We start from the raw sequence: 20,451 nt of genomic DNA, 5'->3' as shown, positions 1-20,451 counted from the left end.
AGCACCATGCCAGGCCTGATAAACAAAGGGAAGCGGAATGCCCTGCCACTCAGTATCTCTGAAATCACTTCCTGTGTCAGAGGTTACACCCTGGCGATGACTGCCTCCTTGACATACAACAACATCGAGGACCACCCCATTGAAGGTGAGCGGACAGCAATGTGGTTTCTGCTGAGGGTGGGTGGGTAAGAATCAGTAATGCACCGGGTCCTCAAGCTCAGAAACACAGTTGGGATCAAAATTTTTGTTTGTAGCTCATTTTACTCTCAACTCAAATGACTACGTTACAATCCGGTTATTTACTAGCTAAAAAACACACAAAAGCCATTATGAATTCAAATTTCACTGTATGCAAGGTCACTGTGCTCCTGAGCCTACCCAAAAACATAGGGCATGAGGCAAGGAACATCCTGAACAGGACAGGACCAATCTGTCATACGATTTTTATTTTGTCATTTTTTATTAACTTGAAACAATGTATGTAACATGTACATTTTTCAGCAAATGGAAACTTTTCATTTGCATTATTATCTATACAATTAATTAAAAACAGATTAATAAAGACATACCTTGATTTATTTGCTGGATGCGATTTGTAAGAGTGTAGAATATAGCTATCATAAATAATAATAAACCATAAGACTATGAACATTTTTCATTTAGCTACAATTAAATTAAAACAAATTTTAATTCATATTTAATGTTCATTGCTTACTGATTTATGGCATAAACTTGATCAATAAACTGCATCGTTGCGTTACTGATCACCAGCATTCGCAACACCAGACACAAGATGTAAAATCTATGGGAGTCAGTTGAATTCCATTTTACTGTCAACTAACGACTAATCAAAATACAATTAAAATAAAAAATAGAACAAAACGTTTGTGTATCTGAAAAATTATAATGGAGGTTATAGGGTAAGAGGCCACTGTTGCTGCCCCCTTCAACTGGACACCAGAATTACTTGAATGTAATTATGCATTTGTCCTGCTGTGAAAATAAGTATTACATTGTTAGCTGTGAATGTCACTCTGCCCATGTTGGTAAAAGACAATACTGTAATAAGTAATAACAAGGGGCACATGCTGAATCATAATCTGTGAATAAATGAGGCCTGCGGTGACCAGAGGCCTCGTTCAGGAAGCAGACAATTGTCGAAAGCAGACAGACACGCATTCTGAGCCAGGATCAGAGGGCTGCTCTTCATTTCCGATCTCTGTCTCTCAGGCTTATCGCTCTGAAAGCTGCAGATGATGGAAAGCGCTTTTTCTGAGAGACGAGCTGTACATCACCTGTCTCTTGTGGGCCATGGCAGTCATGTCTCCCAGCTGTCTGCTACCTGAAGGGGAAATTGGCGTGATTGATTTGTCAAATGGAATTTTTTTTTTTCGATTTTCTTGTACAGGAAAAAAATCTGAAATTATCATAAAATAAAATAAAGTGTACCAAAGCAAACAAACAAGAATATATTTTAACCCACTAAACAACAGAGTATGACAGTATTTTATGCACACTGCAAACATTTTACGGGCATCATGTAAAGCATTAATTGTAATATCAAATATTATTTAGGGAACGTGTATTGTTCCTCCCATTAAACAATGGCTGTCTACTCCCCACACTACTGTACGTATAAGTATTTGGAGAAGGAATCCAGATATACAATTGTTGAAATACTTTATAGAGTAATAATCCTGACATTGTTCCACTGAATAATTCTTAGGAGTAAATTTCCAGAAACAATAAATAAATTTTCACTTTATGCCAAGCTGAAATAGGAAGATTTTTCTAATTTAGAATCATATTATATAGTTTTAAAAATAATTTAAAAAAAATCATTGAGTATTAATTTCCAAAATAATTAATGAGTGAGACTTGGTACTAAAATCCTTTATAAATAATTAATACATATTTAATATGTTAAAGTATATGTAGGTTGCTGAAGTACTCTTTACAACATTTCTTCTCCCTGTTGCATATGACAATATTAGTTCCACTAGGCATTTGTTCCACCCAATAATCCCTCAGGGCCTGATATAGAAGGATGACAATACTCCACATAAGCCAATGGAGTACATTTAGAAAAAGACATTTAGCATGTTCAAGAGCGCAAACAATGAAATGATGTGACATGTTATTTATATGCGAATACAAAACACGAGCTGAATATGGGAGTAATTGCACCTGTCTTAATACCTATTTTTAAGGAATTTTCACTGTTGGCTATTGATTCAGACAGGTAAAGTTTTGTTAAGACCTTCCTGGAGATGAAATCACAGTGACTGCTTAGGAATGCTGATAACATCTGGGACCTTCGAACAGATGGCATCCTACGCCAAAAGAGCATGACAGATTGAAATTGGAAGACATCTTCTGGAATTTTAATTTCATGCCTCCTTCAAAAAAATGAGCCTTTGCATAGATTATGTAAAGACTATTTGTAAGCCATGGGGGTGCGGTGGCGCAGTGGGTTGGACCGTAGTCCTGCTCTCCGGTGGGTCTGGGGTTCAAGTCCCGCTTGGGGTGCCTTGCGGCGGACTGGCGTCCTGTCCTGGGTGTGTTCCCTTCCCCCTCTGGCCTTACGCCCTGTGTTACCGGGTAGGCTCCGGTTCCCCGTGACCCCGTAAGGGACAAGCGGTTCTGAAAATGTGTGTGTGTGTGTGTGTGTATTTGTAAGCCCAAAGAGAATTTCCACAAGTTCAGACCCTCAGTCTGGATGAGGCTAACTTTTCTAAGAGCAAAAGATTTTTAGTTAAGCCCAGTCACATAATGCATATTTCACCTATATTTCTGCTTCATTGTTTTTCCATGCTGAGTCAGGATTTGTGACTTATTAAGAACCATCTATCTACACCTTGCAGATGGTTTTATTATTTATACCACAGATTCCAAACAGAAAGCACTTGGCCTCTCTTTCCCTTTCAGGCATCTTCATCTACCCCTTGGATGAACATTCAGCTGTAGTGGGCTTTGAGGCTATGATTGCTGACCAGATCATAACTGTTCAGATCAAGGACAAGGCAAAAATCGATGACTGCTACTTGGACTGCTACACGATGGCGAATGGAGCCACCCACAGTGGCACTGGTAAGAACAGCCTGGGACGTTTCATTCTCAGATGTTGACACCATGTTGAGCAAAAACTCAATGGACAAATTCTATTTTCACGTTCAGTCGGAATGGCAGTTTATTTATCCTGGAGCTTTCTGTTGGACAAACTGCAGCAGAAGCCAAAAATATACAATACCTGCAGGATTGTAACTCAATCAAGAACCTTGTAATATAACACTGCAATAATACATGTAGGATAGTACCCCAGTCCCCCATTGTCCTTTTTACATTCACCTTAATTTGTTTTTGCTTTCTTGGCATATCATGAACCTTATCTTAAATGACCTTCCTACACCATGAATACCTGGATTGATTGTTAACTGGAAAAGATAAGTCTGCTTAACTAATTCTTTTTTTGATTTATTTTAATGGGGGAAGCTGAACTGAAACGTCATTGCAACGTTCCTCATGTATTAAATAATGTTTTTCTCCTGCATTTTATTCCGCAGTTAGTTTATTCTCTGGAGTTTATGAATGCAATTAAACTCAGCAAACCTTTGCTACCTTTTAGTCCTCTCATTCACAATCAATTTGCAGGTCAGAGGGGATAATGGTTTTGCTCTGTTTTTTCCTCTGGAGAACTTTAAAAAGACATAATTTAACAGTATATGCCAAAACTATGAGGCGGAGATCGAAACAAGTGTTTTTGCAGTTGTTTGTTGATGGATGTTTTATCGATATCAAATTGTATTTCGTTCAGCCTCGTCCCCTGCAAACAACTGACTAATAATGTCAATTAAATTAGTCCAAGCAGACAAGAAAGGTTATGTACCTGTGCTCATCGAATGTATGCCACATCTTACATTGTGACTACAGGTGGAAGTGTTTTATTAAACAAGCTGTGCAATGCCTCTGCATGTCTGCTGAATGTAGCCCTTATGTCCCAGTCCTTTCCAGATTTCTGACTGGGAATTACAAATGGTTCAGCTCAACAAATATTTATCCCTCCAGGGAATGTGCTATGAGTTATTCCAAGACATGTCTGGACAGAAACATTGATTGACTTTAGGTTCTGCAACCTGTTCTGTCCAGTTCTAGCAGCCTCTCATGTGATGGAGAAAGCACACATCCCTCAGTGTACCTTTAAGTCTTTTTGGAACATTGTTGTCTCCCCTCTGAATACATACTGTACAACAATAAGAGGGATTATGGTAAAACAATCATTCATCAGTATGTTTTGTCATACTTTTACTTTTGGCCTGAAAAGCAGAGTAAGAAAGCTTTAATCAGCTTCTTGTTCATTCACGTTCAGCCTTTTCTATGGCCAAAGCTCGCTTCAATCATTATCATTATCACTCTACTACTACGAATATTAATATTATTAACATTAATATTAGCTTCCCTCCCAAAGATAATTTTGTTTGTTTTTTGGCCAAATTCCTCCTGATGGAATATGTTATAAATATTAACTTTTATCGGAAAGCTTTATTGCTCACTTGTGGCAGCAGGTAGCATAGTGATTTGAGCCTGATTTTAATGTGATTAACTGAGGGAAAGTACCTTGATCATGAATAGTACTGCAGGGGGTGAAATGAGAACCCCAATCCTTTCACCTTCTTGGGGTTTGCATTTACTTACTAAAATAAATTTGCATTTACTTATATAAATAAAGCTGAGGGGTGAATTATTCTAAGTCATGCTTGAGAAATCCATCAGTCCATTTTCATGAACTGCTTGTCCTGGAAAGGGTTGCAGGGGTTTTGAGCCTATCCTAGAATCACTGGGGGGCAAGGCTGAGGGAAGGTACACCCTCAATGGAACACCGGTCCATCGCAGGGCAACCAAAAATACTCACTTGCCCATACATATACTAAGGGCAGTTTAGCATTGTGCTGCAGCAATATGTTAGCTACACCAATAACTAAATCTCTATTGCCAGCATATACTTGCACAAATCGCATTTGCTGGAGATCCAAACTCAGTGTCAGGAATGAAAAATTCATGTTAAAATTAGGAATCCTGGATATAACAAGATTGCTTTGCTGATGTTTAAGAAGCACTGGCTGTCTTCTTGTGTATGGTTGGCAACACAAATTTTCAGTGCAGTTGTTCCTGTCCACCAGGCCACATTGTGCTGGATGAAGACCTGGAGCGAACCGTACTGGTGGTCAACCTGGGCATCATTCCTCCCCTGGAAACAGTTAATGTACTGGTCAGCACGTCCTCAGAGCTGCCCACTCTACCCAATGGTGGCATCAAGGTCACGTCCCCATCTGCGTGCACACCCAAGGTGCAGCGGTCTATGAACGAGGAGCACAGCCTCAGCCCGAATCCTGCCAGGGTGTAAGAGCACTAAAACCATGTCTGTCAAATGCAGTGGTTCCTAAGCCAGGTCCTGCTAAGCATCTGTGTATAAACATTTTCCAGGTCTTTAAACTGCTAACAACCTTGGTTCTCTGTAATAAGGACTTTGCTTCAGAACCAAAAGTACACATACATTGTCTGAAACTGCTCATCCCAAGCAGGGGGGTCACGGTAAGCCAGAGCCTAACCTGGCAACACAGGGCACAAGGTTGGAGGGGGAGGGGACACATCCAGGATGCTAGTCCATCACAAGGCACCCCAAGCAGGACTCAAACCCTAGCCCCCCCTGAGAGCAGGCCCTTGGCCAAACCCACTGTGCCACCTCACCCCCAAAGCAAAAGTACTGAAATCATTTTTACTTTATGGTCATGTTAGTTCATTCAGTGAGAGATGTTTTAAATTCCAAAAGTCCCGGCGAGTCCATTGCCTCTCTTCTGCTTTAGCTGTACTGAATGAAATCTTCACAATTTTCAAATAATTTTTTGATTACAATTAAAGATAACACATTAAACTGTCTAATTGTTGCTGAATTGCTTAATTCAAACTGGAGCATACACATTTGGTCAAAGCCGTGCTATTTGGGAAACAGAAATTATTTCAACAATGCCAGTTTGTTTTGTTGAGGAGAAAAAGGGTGAAATGACAAGGGTTATTTTGACTGCTGACTGTATGAGCATCAGTAGCTTCTGAGGTTTCTTCTGATGGGGGACTGGGTACAAATTGCAGCAAGCTGGCATAAAGATCTTAGAATAATTTCATACTCCAAAAGTTCTTCCTATTAGGACCAGAACAGTGTAAGGTTAACCAACATCTACAGTGGTGGAGATCATATATTCGAAGAGTTGCAAATCTACTGAAAAACAGTCATGGCCCTTTACTCTTTACATCACATTTTATGAACAGCCATACGCCAAGATATGCCCATTCAACCATTAGGAGAATCCAACTTTACGAGGAGTTTCATACCCCTACTTCAGGTTATGAAACATTTCTTATTTACCAGGACAAGATTTAGATTTTGCACTCCAACTGACAGCTGAGCAGCACGAGACAAGCCCCATGTGATGTTCTTTTTAGTTATAATTTGTTTCGTGCTGCATTCAACTCTCAACCTCCACTAGTCCTTGTTTGATTGTTTCACCTGGCCTCATCTGACTGTCCAAATTATGTCTGTTTATTCAATGAGAGCAAATTAATTTACATTGTATTCATTGATTTATTTTGTTTTTGCTCTTCTGTTTTTTTGGATTAAAGGTAGAATTAATATAGAAAATTGAGTATCATATGTATGTAGATTTTGTTTATGAGTGTTAAGTGTACGTTGCATAATACGTACGAGAGACTGCTGGTAAACAGCCATACAGTTTTGTAATAAATGAAGAAAAAATGCCTTGTCATGTTCTGTTATGGTAAGTAATGTTAACTCTTACCTTAACTATCCATTTTAATGGGTGATATTTTATCATAAATGGATGTCAATTCTGGGGCGCAGGAACGCATATATACAAAGGAGGGTTGGGTATGAGGCTAGCTACCCCTCACCGTAAAAACCGCTTCTCTGTGTGTGTGTGTGTGTGTGTGTGTGTGTATTTCCAGCTGAGTCTCTCACATCGCGGCTTAGATTTTTTGCAGGTCGGCAACAAACAATTAAATGGGAATTTTTTGGGAGCTCTGTCTGTGGGGTAAACCACGTAGCACTGCAGACAACCCGCGTAGCAGACGAAAAGTAAACATAAAAAAGTTTAGTAAGTCATAAATGCACAAAATATATGTACCGTATATTTTAACGACTCACTTTGCTACGCTCGCATGCTTGCTTGGCTCGCCAATGGGGGCCAAAAATTTTACGTGGTTTTTCAACATCGCAGGGTGGCTGAGCCCCTTACCTCCCCATGTGGGAGGGTTAACTGTATATAAAATTGAAAGTAATTGTAATTACCTTTTTGGTTTATAAGAATTCACCTTATGAAGGGTCTTTCATGAACAAATGACCTTAATTAAGTGAAGAAGACTAGCTGACAACCGGCAGTGGAAGGCATGGGTAGAAAAACATTTTAAGTCACCTTGGAGTGACTTAAGTTTCCAGCTAAATATTAATTAATTACAAATGCACATCACTTAGGACGAAAAAGTATCTACCAAATGAAGAAATGTAATTGCAATGTAAAGTTAACTGTTTAACGGTGTTTTGACAGGGGATTTAACTCTGTCTGCAGGAAGGACAAGCACCACTGTGCCTTGGGAACCCATGAACACGCCTTAGTTGGCAACCAGCTCTGCTTGGCCTTGCTCCTAGAGGAGGAACATGTCAACTCCATTGACTACGAGTTTAACTTCCAGCTAGAGATCCGTAGCCCCTGCCTGCTTGCAGGTCAGTGCCCTTCTTCCCAGTGTAATCCTGGAGTGACTTTCACTGGATTTTTCGGTAATGCCTGCAATAGGTCATTGTACAGAAAGGTTATTTCATTCTTGTTAGTAAATGGACTGCATGCTGTGTGTTCTGAATAGAGCTGAGATTTTTCGTAACTGGTAATCACTTAATAAGGGCCTAGCATGATTAACCACTTTCTTCCACATTAGGGGGCAGAGGCTTGAGTACAACCAATGTCTACAATAGTTTCAAAATTTCCAAAGCAACATTTGCCCCCTTTTATATTGTTAGCCCTCTAAAGTGAACACCTTGATAAAGAGAGATTGAGGTACATGTTCTAACCTTGTACTCAGGTGTGGAAAGCCCAACACATGCTATCAGAGCTGACGCGGACCCCTCGGCTCGCTCCGCCACCAACGTTGTCGTCACCCTGGCGGACAAGTACACCTACGATTGCCCCGTAGAGATCCTCATCTACCTGAGCGGTATGCTTCACCTGGCACCAGCTAAGCCACAACATCTTCTTACTTCACTATATGCTGCAGAAGAAACAGTTTAGGATGGAAAAAGTCAATCAAACCAGCAAAGAACAATTATTGTTTCTGTTGCTTATAAATAAATTTTAAGGCACACTGTCCCCCCTGCTGTGGATTTATGAAATATTCTGGAGGAACTCTCTGCTGTTGCTCAGTCCTCCCATACTGCCCCACAGAGATCATCCACCTCCCAGTCTATCATGCCTTGGTGTGTGACGGCTGAGGGACAGGTATCCCCCTCCCTACCAACATGTCCTCTCTTTTGGGACCATAATGCAGCCAGAGGGAACTATTCCACTTCAGTGGCGATCAAATCAATGGCGCATGTGGTGCTGGCCTGGTTTCGTCATCAGCGTCTACCTCATCCAAGGGCATTTAGATAACTGGGCCTAAAGCTCTCAGCCTCAACACATCTCAGCACACATTGATTAAAATATGAACCTTGATTGAATCAGCAGTAATAATGACGATTGGGTCTAATGATTTCATATGTTTTCTGGGTGAATTAAAACAAGGTGAAATGCAAACCATGCAGTGGAAAGATACAGACATAAATGCCAATGAACAATGAAATAAATGGAGCAATGGGCACAGTTAGAATTTTAATTAAAACCAATTTTTGAAAATTATTAGTTATCCAATTGCAAATAAGATACAAAAGCACAACAAAATAGCAGCTACTCGTAATATATTTTTGCAGGTCTTGATAGGAGACAGAGCTGCTGTATTTAGACCAAATTCTGGTTACTTAAGTTGCTTTAGCAGAGGGCAAGCATAAATTTACATTTTTTCACTTAGCAGAAGCTTTTCTGCTAAGCAGCATACATCTCCAAGAACAACAGAAGAGTGCATTACACCAACAAAAAGAGAGATCTACAGTACACGCAGGCATGCAATTCTTGGGTACAGATAAATCGTCACATACCGCTGTATACGTTACACTATTAGCTGCATATTTATATGTATATAGTAAATGGATAATGCAGTCCACAATTAAGCAGAAACACATTACATGTTAGCACCAAAAAGTAACACAAAGAGTAGAAGCACTCCCTATGTCACGTACTCCTAGGTAACTGCCTCAGGCTTGTGTTGCCAAGATGATCTCACACCAATCTAATGACCACTATTTCCTGTTGCCAGAGCCACATATGCCACATGTTCTCATAGAGGATGGTGACATGACACTCGAGGAGTATGATGAACACCTAAAAGGGAGGAGTGACTTCATCAAGGGAACCAAGAAGGACTCCAGCAATGAGAAGAAAGTGGGTGCTTGCTTTTTCTCATTTAATGGTCCAATTTTCATTTCCTTTGAATTAGACGTTTGTTTTGACAGACAGTAATTACACCAAATAACAACTTTCCAGTTTTAGTTTCATTGGAATGAATTGAATTGATGTGGGAAGCAATGTGAAAGAACGAGTCATCAATCATCCATCTGATGGATAGGGCTTTTAAGCGGACACCCAAACAATTTGTAATTGTTTTTGTTCTACTTCAATGGCTAATATTCCAGGCTGTATGGAGAACTGAACTCTTTTGAAATACTTAGATTTTTCATATCTCAGTGTGCATATAATTTAGGCCTTCATGGCCTAATATATCCCAGTTAGCAAGAGAGGTAAGTTCCAGCTGACCCTAGAATGGGTTTCTATGGAAACCATGGAAAGGTTTTCAAAACAGCTTAATATTTGTGCTTATTCAGCCAGGTTCAGTTCATTTTTCCCTTTCCCAAGAGGTAGCCTCAGAATTTTAATCACAAGATCAAGCACAAAAAGTACAAATATGCACTGAAAAAAGCATTTGCATTAACAACCTGTGTCACAGGCTGAGGCATAAACACAAATTATAGAAGAAGTTATTAAGAGTTTTGTCATAAAAACAATGTAGTACTTTTGATTAAATACACCTCAAGATGGAACTTGAGGTTTGGAACTTAATGTCTTCACTTCTTCTCTGATCGGATGGTGAGTAGGTGGAAATAATTCGCAAACGGCTCCACAAGGATATTCTCCACAACCCTGTGGCGATGCTCAACTTCTGTCCTGATCTGAAGGCCATGACCTCTGACCTGAGAAAGGTTCAAGGGGAATTTGTTTTCCTGATCGATCGTAGTGGGAGCATGAGTGGGGTCAACATCAATCGTGTAAAGGTAAGTTGCTATCTTTTATTCAGGCTCCCAGGTGAAGCTCATCAGATATAGCACACTCCATCATAGTAGTTAAGGTCCAGTGTGGTAAATCAGGAGAATATGATCATTCCAATAGCTGAGAGTGGACGTGTTAAAGCCAATCAACCAAACATTTATAACAAAAGTTATTCCTTAGTATGGAAGTGAAAGATAGATATAGATATAGAAATAGATATAGAAATTGGGGCGTAGTGGCGCAGCGGGCTTGGCCAGGTCCTGCTTTCCGGTGGGTCTGGGGTTCAAGTGCTGCTTGGGGTGCCTTGTGATGGACTGGCGTCCCGTCTTTGGTCTGTCCCCCTCCCCCCCTTTCCAACCTTGTGCCCTGTGTTACTGAGTTAGGCTCTGGTTTGCTGTAACCCTGCTCGGGACAAGCGGTTTCAGTCAATGTGTATATAGATATAGATTTGTAGCCTGAGAGTTGTCAGTCTGAGTCCCAAGAGAGCCCCTACTTAAGGGACTTAATATGAGTTGCACCAGTAAAACATCCAGCTGTTTAAATGGGGAAATAAATTTGGATTAGCAGCATTTTTCGTGCTTTCTGGAGGCTCAGAATGAAACTGACCACAATCGTTCTGAATGAACACTGGTGTTAGCCAGCAGCTCTTGGAGGAAATTGATTCTGTGTCTTTCCTCCATTGATGGTCAATCCCTTGGGAGAGATAAAAACCTTGGAAGTGAAATTCCACTTGAAAAGCCTCTGTCGCTCAGGCCTAATTTCAATAGCATTAAAATTGGATCTTAAACTTATTAACAGTTATACCAGTCCCAGTTTGTGAACAGTTTTGGCAGTCGTACAGGACACTTTAGTGGCGTCATCCAAACATTTCCATCAAAGGCTTAAATTCTTGAATGTCAGGATTGTGGCTTTCTCTGCTCAACATGTCATGTGCTGGTCTGTACTCCACACTCCGTCATTTACAAATGCATGTTTTAAAGCATGTTTTATGACACTTACAGCAACAGTCAAAAGTTTGAGTACATCTGAGCAACCTGAGCTAACTTGTATAGGACAAACTGAACAGAAGAGTAAAAGCAAACCAGCCCACAATTAATATACAGTATGCTTCTAAGAACTGCTACAGAAGAGCTGATAAACATTTCATCTCCTGATCAAACGTTCGCAGAACTCAGTATGTGGGAAAAACATCTACATTCCTGCATTTGTACTCAAACTTTTGACTGATGCTGTAGATTTGAATGTTTGCATCCTTAGGACAACACTGGCAAGTAAAAGTAATTAAGGAAAAACAAGGGAACAAAGTAAAACTCATCTTAATTAACTTGAGGATAATGCAAATTGTAAACAGATTACTGCTGCTGTCAGAACTTCTGAAACATTGTCAGAGGGTGGTGTATTCAGTCTCAGCTACTCAGCTGTGATCAATGGGAGAATCAAGATGGCTTTTACCTTCTTGGCAAGAGCAGAATTATTAATTTTCTCCGCAGTTATGTGGTATTTATGTGGTATTTATTACTATAAACATTGCATAATGGGGAAAGCACAAGACATATTGATGGGATGCAAAAGAGCTTTAATTTTTGGGTCTATATGTGTTGTGCAAATCTGAAAATGTGGGTATGTGTGTCTTTATCCAGAATTCTGGATAATGCAATGTCTTACACACATTTTTTTTTTCTTTTCAAACTCCACTTCATCATTCGAGCTCTTCTTCTGCTGAAATATTTAATGATGGGCAGCCAGTGCTGGGAGAAATAGTTTCAGGACTTTCACATATGTCAGATGTCAGCAATGTCAGCAGCAGAGGACTGATACTCTCCATGACAGGTCACCAATGAGACAAAAGGCTCATATGTTCTTATCACGTTGGACCTTGTCGCTCAGTGTGAAAAGGTCTCGGTAAAAGATTCAGAACATGGAGCAGGCAGCTGATACAGGCTCCCGGCAGGTCACGTACTGCTGCCCATTCTCTAGTGCAGTGGATGAAAATCAGATTTAAGGCTGCCACATCCCATTTTCTGTCCCTTTTGCATTTTGTTGTGGCTCTTGGTGCACCTGGGAAATGAAGAATCACTCAAACTCTCCCATCTGCTCCCTCAGTGGTATCAAGAAATCCAAAGTCAAGGTTGTAAATGTAATTAACCAGTCTAGATCACAGTGGTCGGGGTTTTAGTTATACTTGTCTGCCTGTACCTCACACACTTTTACCTGTTCACCTCACCCAAAGCAGCTGAAAGAGATGGGCTGCAGAAGACTGCTCTGCAGCATGAGTCATAGCTGGAGGGGGCGGGGTGGGGGGTCCACGGAGCCTGATGAGAGGAATGATTATACACCTATATTGCTACTGGCTGTTTCCTTGGTGACAGGGGGATTCAGAGTTGGGGTTAGGGTTTACAACATGTGTGCTGACCATGTTCTCCTTCAGGATGCCATGGTGGTGGTTCTGAAAAGCCTCGTGCCAGCCTGCTTGTTCAACATCATCGGCTTTGGCTCAACATTCAAGACTCTGTTCCCCACCAGTCAGAGCTACGGTGAGGTATGAAGCCCTGTGTGCAGCTCACCCACCTGTGGCCCCAGCCCATCGATCTCATTCATGCGTCCATCTTTGTTAAATAAGGCAGCAGTGTGACAGCATATGTCAGTTTGGCCTGGTTCTAAGCCCATTGATCTCTAATCGCATGGATCTCAATGCAATCATTTAAATTCCCTCATTGCCTGCTTTGAAAAGGTATCAGAAGCTTAACTCTAATCGTAGGATTGGTTTGGTATTACCTCCCTAATCTTCGCAGTTACGTAATTGAAAGGAGCATTGCTGACAGTTTTCTTGGTGATGTTTGATAAATGGTCTGTATGTATGGTCTGTTTTTTCTGTATGTATTAAATTGAATTTCAGATTAATACATGCAACATCTGCGACAAAAATCAATAGAAATATAACAACTTCAAATCATTAATTGGAAGTGAACTGGGACAGCAGCTGGTGTAGTGGTTAGAACTGCCATCTCACACTCCAAAGACCAAGGACTGAACCCAACCTCCTGCTGTAGTACCCTTGAGCAAAGTACTTACCCTAAGATGATACAGTAAAAATTGTCCAGCTGTATGCATGGGTAAATCATTGTAAATAGCTTAAAATAGAAAATCACTCTGGAGAAAAGTGTCTGCCGAAAAAGTAAATGTTGATTCCTCGATCTTTGTTTTAATCCACCTTGCCTTAAATAATCATTTAAGTAATTTGTAAACGTAAAAAATGTCAGTAAATGGGCTATAGATAGTGTAATTAAATTACACTGTTGAAGTTCCTCGTTAGATGTGTGATACTGAGCCATCCTGTTCTCCGTAACCCCACAGGAGACGCTGGCTGTGGCTTGTGAGCATGTCAGGAAAATCCGCGCCGACATGGGTGGTACCAACATCCTGGCACCTCTCAGCTGGGTCCTACGGCAGCCGCTGCACCGTGGCCACCCGCGCCTGCTCTTCCTACTCACCGATGGTACAGTGGACAACACAGGCAAGGTCATCGAGCTCGTGCGCAGCTATGCCCGTTTCACCAGGTGCGCCGGCCCCACACCTACCCACTGCATAACAGTACACTTACATTTTATGATCTCTGCATACCTTTAATTTCATTCACGTGGCTGCAGTCCCAGCTGTTTGCACGGTCTAACTGTAGATATGTGCATGTATGTGTGTGTCTGCGAGTGCACGTTTTCTGATCTCGACTTACATTCTAACACGGCGAGCTGATCAGTCAATCCCTCTGCAGGGTGTCCTGTAGCCATAATTACCTTAAGGAGTTTTTAAGGATGTTTGCAGTCTCAGCCTCTTCTGTATGACAGGCTAATTGAAGTCTAACACAGGTGTCATTCTTCGGTAACACTGACATACAGTGCAATGTCAGACATGGTACATTTGCATAACAACTGTGACCATTTGAAGACACTGCTCTCAGTGTAAACACAAGACTCAAGACACCTGAAGTCTCACCTTAACTGTGTCTGCGAAATAACCCTGATAATTTCAAGAGGAAAGAAATGCATGGAAACCTAACTAGACCAGACCAATAAGCAGAAAGACAAAACTAATCTACCTGATTCTTCACCATTGAAACCAACCGTTACCCAGCTTTGTGGAATATTTATCATATTTACACAATTTACTGATTTATCAAGGCTATTAAATCCATGAACATGTCTATTTAATCTCTGAGATGTGATTTCTGGATGTGACTTTGTCTATATTCTGTTAGGCCTTTGTCAGATTTGTCTTTGTAAAGTGTGAAATAGTAAAGTACTGACTACAGTTTTAACTTCTTTTATGAATATCACTCATTACTAAAAAAAAAAAGTATTGTTCAAAATATAAGCTGGTAAACTGATTTTGAAAAGTTGCTAACAATGCCAGCTGAGATAGCCTGAAGCTATTATTTGCAGACGTACAGGAAGGGTATTTTACAGAAGAAACTGAATAAACTTGAAGTTATTAAGTAAAGTTACACTAGAGCCTCTGTAAGATTACCATGCATTGCAGTCACGGAACTCTTCAAGAAATCAACTGACTTTGAGTTTTCTCATTTTTAGAGAAAGGAGAAAATGTAATTATGGTCATGGCTACCTGTATTGCATATTCATTACACTGAGTTCACACACCTCTTTGACCAGAAAACCAAATATTCACAAGGCAACTGCAAGCCTTGACACTATTTATGTTTCATGAATCTCTTTTGTTTACCTTTATTAAATATGACCATCAATATCTTGTGATACTTACAATCACAGGGCTGTGTATTATATTGATCATGATATTTATATATTAATAGTGATGAATTAGGGATGCGGTGGTGCAGTGGGTTGGACCGGGTCCTGCTCTCTTGTGGGTCTGGGGTTTAAGTCCCACTTGGGGTGCCTTGTGACAGACTGGTGTTCCATCCTGGGTGTGTCCCCTCCCCCTCCAGCCTTACACCCTGTGTTGCTGGGTTAGGCTCCGGCTCTCTGTGACCCCGTATGGGACAAGCGGTTCAGACAGTATGTGTAGTTACGAATTAATTGCCCCAAAATTGTGGTTTGAATATTTTGCATGCATATAACACACTTTTCGCTTAAAATGAACGCTGTTTCATCTGTCATTAAATGATGAAAATTATCTGCAAACTTAATTTAAAATTAATGAATGACTCAGTTCTGCAGACATGCTCAGACTTCTGACAAGTGTGTTATTCATTCACATCATGAAACCAGCTTGGATTGAGACAATAAGCCAGTTCTACAGAACTACATAATGAAGTAACTCTTCATCTGTTACATCAGTAAATTGTCTTTAAAATAATTTTCCATTCTACATTTTTCAACAGACTAATAAAAAAAAAAAATCTGACTTCTTGCGGATCCATTATGCCCTTTATAATAAAAAAAAAACAAAATATGGTTTGATTTTAACAAAAAACAAACACACAAGCAAACAAACAAAACATGTGACATGTTCATAATTCAGAAATAGGTTAACCTGTGTATTGGATGGTAACATATCACTTACAGTGTTTTCCTATGATCAAGACATCAGACCATTACTTTCAAAGCCGCTGAAATGATGTGCATCTCACCCTTGGCAGGTGCTACTGCTTCGGGATTGGTCAGAATGTGTGTCGGAGGCTTGTGATTGGCCTATCTGCTGTATCCAATGGGATGGCTGAGTTTCTGGCAGAGGGGGAGCGACTGCAGCCCAAGGTACTTATTTGCAGTGACACATATTTATCCTTTCCTGTGACAACCTGCAATTGGAAATGTCACAGGGAGGCAATTATATGGCAAAAGCAAATTGTTAAGTCTACACTGCTTTTAATAACTTAATTTTATGTAGCACATTGTACATTAGGATAGCTCAATTGCCACTGGGTGCTACATTTTATTGTGCTTGGGTTTAGTCATGCTGGTAGATTCTTGACCTTTTGATTTAAAATATGGGATGCTCCACAGAAAGAAGCAAAAAAATATGAAACATAAAAACAGGATGATTAAAATATATTCTGTTAAGAAAGGCTGCGGTATGAGCAGGTGGTGTGGTAAGGTTAATGCGACTCTCTTTGGACAGATGGTTAAATCCTTGAAGAAGTCCATGTCTCCAGTTCTCAGTGACATAGCCATCGAGTGGCTCTTCCCTGAAACTAAGGAGGTCCTGCTGTCACCTTTGGGCTCCACCTTCCTGTTCCCCGGGGACCATCTCATTGGGTACAGTGTGGTGTGTGACACAACGCGCTACCATCCCAACCCAAAGTCTGTGAGTGAGGCTCTTTGATATTTGTCTCTCTCTAGGATCTGCATGATCTTGGGATAGAAATGCTATTAAATCTCAAGCAAAAGCCCACATAGCTGGCAATTTAATTCAATATTTTGACACATGGCTTTACGCATCATTGGAATCCAGGCTGGATTTCCATACCCACATAGAGGATATGCTACTGAAATGTAATACAAGACAGCAAGGACAGAAAGATGGCTTGTGTGTCTTCCTCACTAATAAACAAGCTCTCTGATCTGACAGGACAAGAGGAGACGCTACAGCATGATGCGTTCCAACGAGTCAACCAGCTCGGTGTTCTACCATTCCCAGGAGGAGGATTCTGGGAAAATTGGCTCAGAAAGCCGAGGCGTGCTGCGGGAGTGGGCTGCTGGCTCCCCAAATGATGGTTACCAAGAGACAGTATCAGAGGGCACTCCGGTTACCACAGAGCAGGACATAATGGGTAGGGCTACCAAAAATGCCATTTAAAGTACCCAGATTGTGTTTTAACAGAGGCAAGGGAATTGTTCCCTCTGTTTAGGAGATTTAAAAGTAGAACCAAATTTCAAGGCTCTTACCCCTGTTTTTGAAGCTCAGTTCACCACTAAATATGCAGTAAGGAGCAAGCATCATCACTGGAAGAGCAGTCTGGCTTATTGGTCATTTTGGCATCCATAACATGTGACAGTTCAGTATTAATGTAGTATCAGTAATTAATGTGTCAGTGTATTAATTTAGGCTCCTTAGTTTGCATTTTTTGGTTAAAAAAAGAAGAATCCACAAGTAATAAGCACAGCTGTAGTGGTAGAGCACAGTACAACCCCTTTTGTGAGTCAGCTCAGATGCATCACAAATGGGGTTGTGACTTTTGCAAAGGAGCTGATGCAAAGGCCTCACCCAGAAGGCGGGCTTACAGCACCAATCAGATTGTGGACTACAACCCTCTGCGGAAGTTACATACACCCAGTGACCCGAGCTCAATCCTGGGGAAGAACCCGCTGAGGAGAGCCAAGATCCAAGAACTGACCAGTCACCCCAGTCCGGATCATGGAACCCAGTGGATGAGCGACTATCAGGTGGGTCTGCAGCCTGGATGCTTATGCAAAAGTGCAAAAATTCAGTCCCACTGTGACCCAGTGCCTAACAGCAGCACTTTCTAAGTTCTTCATTATGATGTTATAACTTTGCTATCAATAATTTAGCAGCTGTCCTGCCCTAATAAAGATAAAGAGAATCTCTGGATGAAATTATTTGCATGAAGACTGCAGCATCTCTGATGCTTTTGTAAAAGGGCGTCTTTGCATGGAAGGTTTTATATCTTTCTTTCGAGCATCTAAGAGCTTAACTGAAGTTATGCAAAAACAATGAACTTGTGTGTCCATGTGGCATCAATGGCCATTAACTGAAAACTAATACGTGACCTGATTCGATGTATCGAACCGAGCAGCAGTGCAATCCTTCGACACTATTCTCTAGGTGGAAAAACACAGGCTTCCTCTCTGCCAAGCCCTGGATACTGACTGGATAACAGATAAAATGATTGAGAGGGCTGGATTCTGTGGGGAGCCAGTAAATTAGATTCTCGCCTATGTGCCATGACTAATTGCATTAACCAAGATGGACCACGGCGGCCGAGGAGGAGACACCAGGAGCCCAGAGCCTCCTCTGTGGCAGCCCATCAAGTAGAGTGACAGCTCCCCCTCACCCCCTACCCTGCACACTGGGCACAGGCGCAAGCTGTTGTCATGCTTTGCTAGCATGGCCCCATGCTACCTGATTAAATGGAATCAGTAGGTGTCTTGCCCCCCTCTAAATCTGATGCTGAGGGGGCAGGTTGTGATGCAAGTGAGATGCACGTCTAACAAGCCACTGCCAGTTGTCAGAGCGCTAAGTTAGGGTATCCTAAAACCAGTTGCCTCTATGATGCAGGGAATCTAATGCACATAAATTCCATCTCTTTGTCAGAGCTCTGTGAAAACCAACAGAAATTCTCTGCTTTATGCATGAGATACTATTCACAAAATAAAGACATTTCTGTTATGGATTTAAAGGTCACTGGATTGTACTAGGAAATGATAGTCCCTACAAACTGTATCTACATACAAGTCAGTGTTTTTGTGAAATCATCATGTCTTTTATATATGCTCTTCATTCTAAATGTTTTTTTAAATCATGCTTGCACACATATTTCACTCATATAGCAATATGTGTGCTCTGCTGGAGTTTGCAGGAAAAATAACAGCTTGCTGGGTCCAAAAAGCAGAGAGTAATAGGTAATGATGCCATGAGGGTGGGGCCAAACATATCAGGCTGAGCAGGCTCCTGGGCTCTTTAGGATTCTGAAATAGAAGAACATTAACTGCACCTGATGATTTTTGGATGTTATGTAAAAGCTGCTTTCCTTTTCCAGAACCTTTAATGTGTTCAACTGGAACTGGGTCTATGTGCAGATGACGCAGCTATGGCTTCCTAAGAGCCACAACATGGAATGACAAGTAACTGTGTCACAAATGTTGAAATATGATTTCAGCGTGTGAAAAAGATGACTTTGGTATAGTGAGTGTACAGCTTCGTGAGACAGTATCGCTGTGGGATAATACAAGCACAGAAGATGTAAGGAAAGGCTAAAAAAAATAGGTGAGATACAGAGTACTCTGGCAGTGTCAAGCTGGAGGTCCAACTCAGACTGAAGGTGAAACAGACGATTATAGATATATTCAGGACCCAGCACATTCAATACAAATGCTATTTTATTTGCTTTATTTGTTCTCATGCTGGAACTATCTTCACAAAGCAATGTTGTGTGTCATGTTTTCAGTCCACCTTTTCCCTTCTGTCAGTGTCATTTGGTTACTTTCTCGATGGGCACCGCCCATTTCTCTGACCACTTCCAGTAATGAGGATTAAGTGACTATGGACCCTTTGAAGCGAGCTTGCATGTTTGGGTCGATATTCTCTTTCAGACTGAAGGTCTGGTTTAAATTAACACCCCAGGACTGTTGTTTAACAAAGACTGGACATTTACGTGGACATTTGGACCAACAGCCATTACCCTTGCAAAGTGACAAGACATGGGAAAACTAGACAGGGTCACCATGCACAGATATCACAGTGCAAGATCCACTACACATCATAGAAATAACGACAATAAAATGCATTGTTAAGTAAACCAAGAAGTAAATAACAGTACAGCACAAAACAGCTACACATATACCGGTGATTTCATGTACTTGTTGCCACAAGTTGTTGAAGAAATAAACATTGCTGCTCTGAATAAAAACAAAATAAACAAGGTGTTGAACTTACAAACACGATCACAAGTCTTTTCATAACTCAAACTCAATTTGTTTACATACCCAGCCACTATGTCGCAATCAGCAAAAGGTTAATCATGCTAGAAAATCTGGAAAACACTCAAATAAAGCTATAATTAATTAAAATGAACTGTTAGACTTATTTTTTAAATTCCATGTTCATCAGCTGCTCCTCCTATGAATAATTGCTTAGTTCTAAAGCCTATCATGAAAATATAAGGGCATTAAGCAGAGAACATTGTGTATGGGATACCAGCCCATTGCGGGACTTTTATTTTATTATCTGTTTGATTATTATATTTTTAAAATTATTCTTATAAATTTATTAACTTGAAAGAAAATGAAAATTATGTCTACAGTAAAATTACTGAGAATTTAAACAT

At 40.7% G+C, this 20,451-nt stretch overlaps 1 protein-coding gene across 1 annotated transcript in view; it reads left to right on the top strand.

Annotated features, from left to right (window-relative positions):
• The window catches only part of vwa5b1 (von Willebrand factor A domain containing 5B1), a 30,770-nt gene continuing 10,319 nt past the window's right edge, over nt 1–20,451 (top strand). Inside the window, exons 1-13 of the mRNA XM_029246412.1 lie at nt 1–145; nt 2,929–3,090; nt 5,178–5,397; nt 7,635–7,789; nt 8,143–8,274; nt 9,469–9,593; nt 10,304–10,480; nt 12,904–13,014; nt 13,830–14,032; nt 16,087–16,201; nt 16,566–16,751; nt 17,016–17,217; nt 17,631–17,830. Coding sequence (XP_029102245.1) covers nt 7–145; nt 2,929–3,090; nt 5,178–5,397; nt 7,635–7,789; nt 8,143–8,274; nt 9,469–9,593; nt 10,304–10,480; nt 12,904–13,014; nt 13,830–14,032; nt 16,087–16,201; nt 16,566–16,751; nt 17,016–17,217; nt 17,631–17,830 — 2,127 coding nt within the window. The 5' untranslated portion in view covers nt 1–6. The remainder of the gene's footprint in view (nt 146–2,928; nt 3,091–5,177; nt 5,398–7,634; nt 7,790–8,142; nt 8,275–9,468; nt 9,594–10,303; nt 10,481–12,903; nt 13,015–13,829; nt 14,033–16,086; nt 16,202–16,565; nt 16,752–17,015; nt 17,218–17,630; nt 17,831–20,451) is intronic.

This window comes from Scleropages formosus, chromosome 19 (genome assembly GCF_900964775.1).
Source record: "Scleropages formosus chromosome 19, fSclFor1.1, whole genome shotgun sequence".
NCBI lineage: Eukaryota > Metazoa > Chordata > Actinopteri > Osteoglossiformes > Osteoglossidae > Scleropages > Scleropages formosus.
The sequence above is the reverse complement of the archived record's forward strand: the minus strand, read 5'-3'. Positions and strand labels throughout refer to the sequence as shown.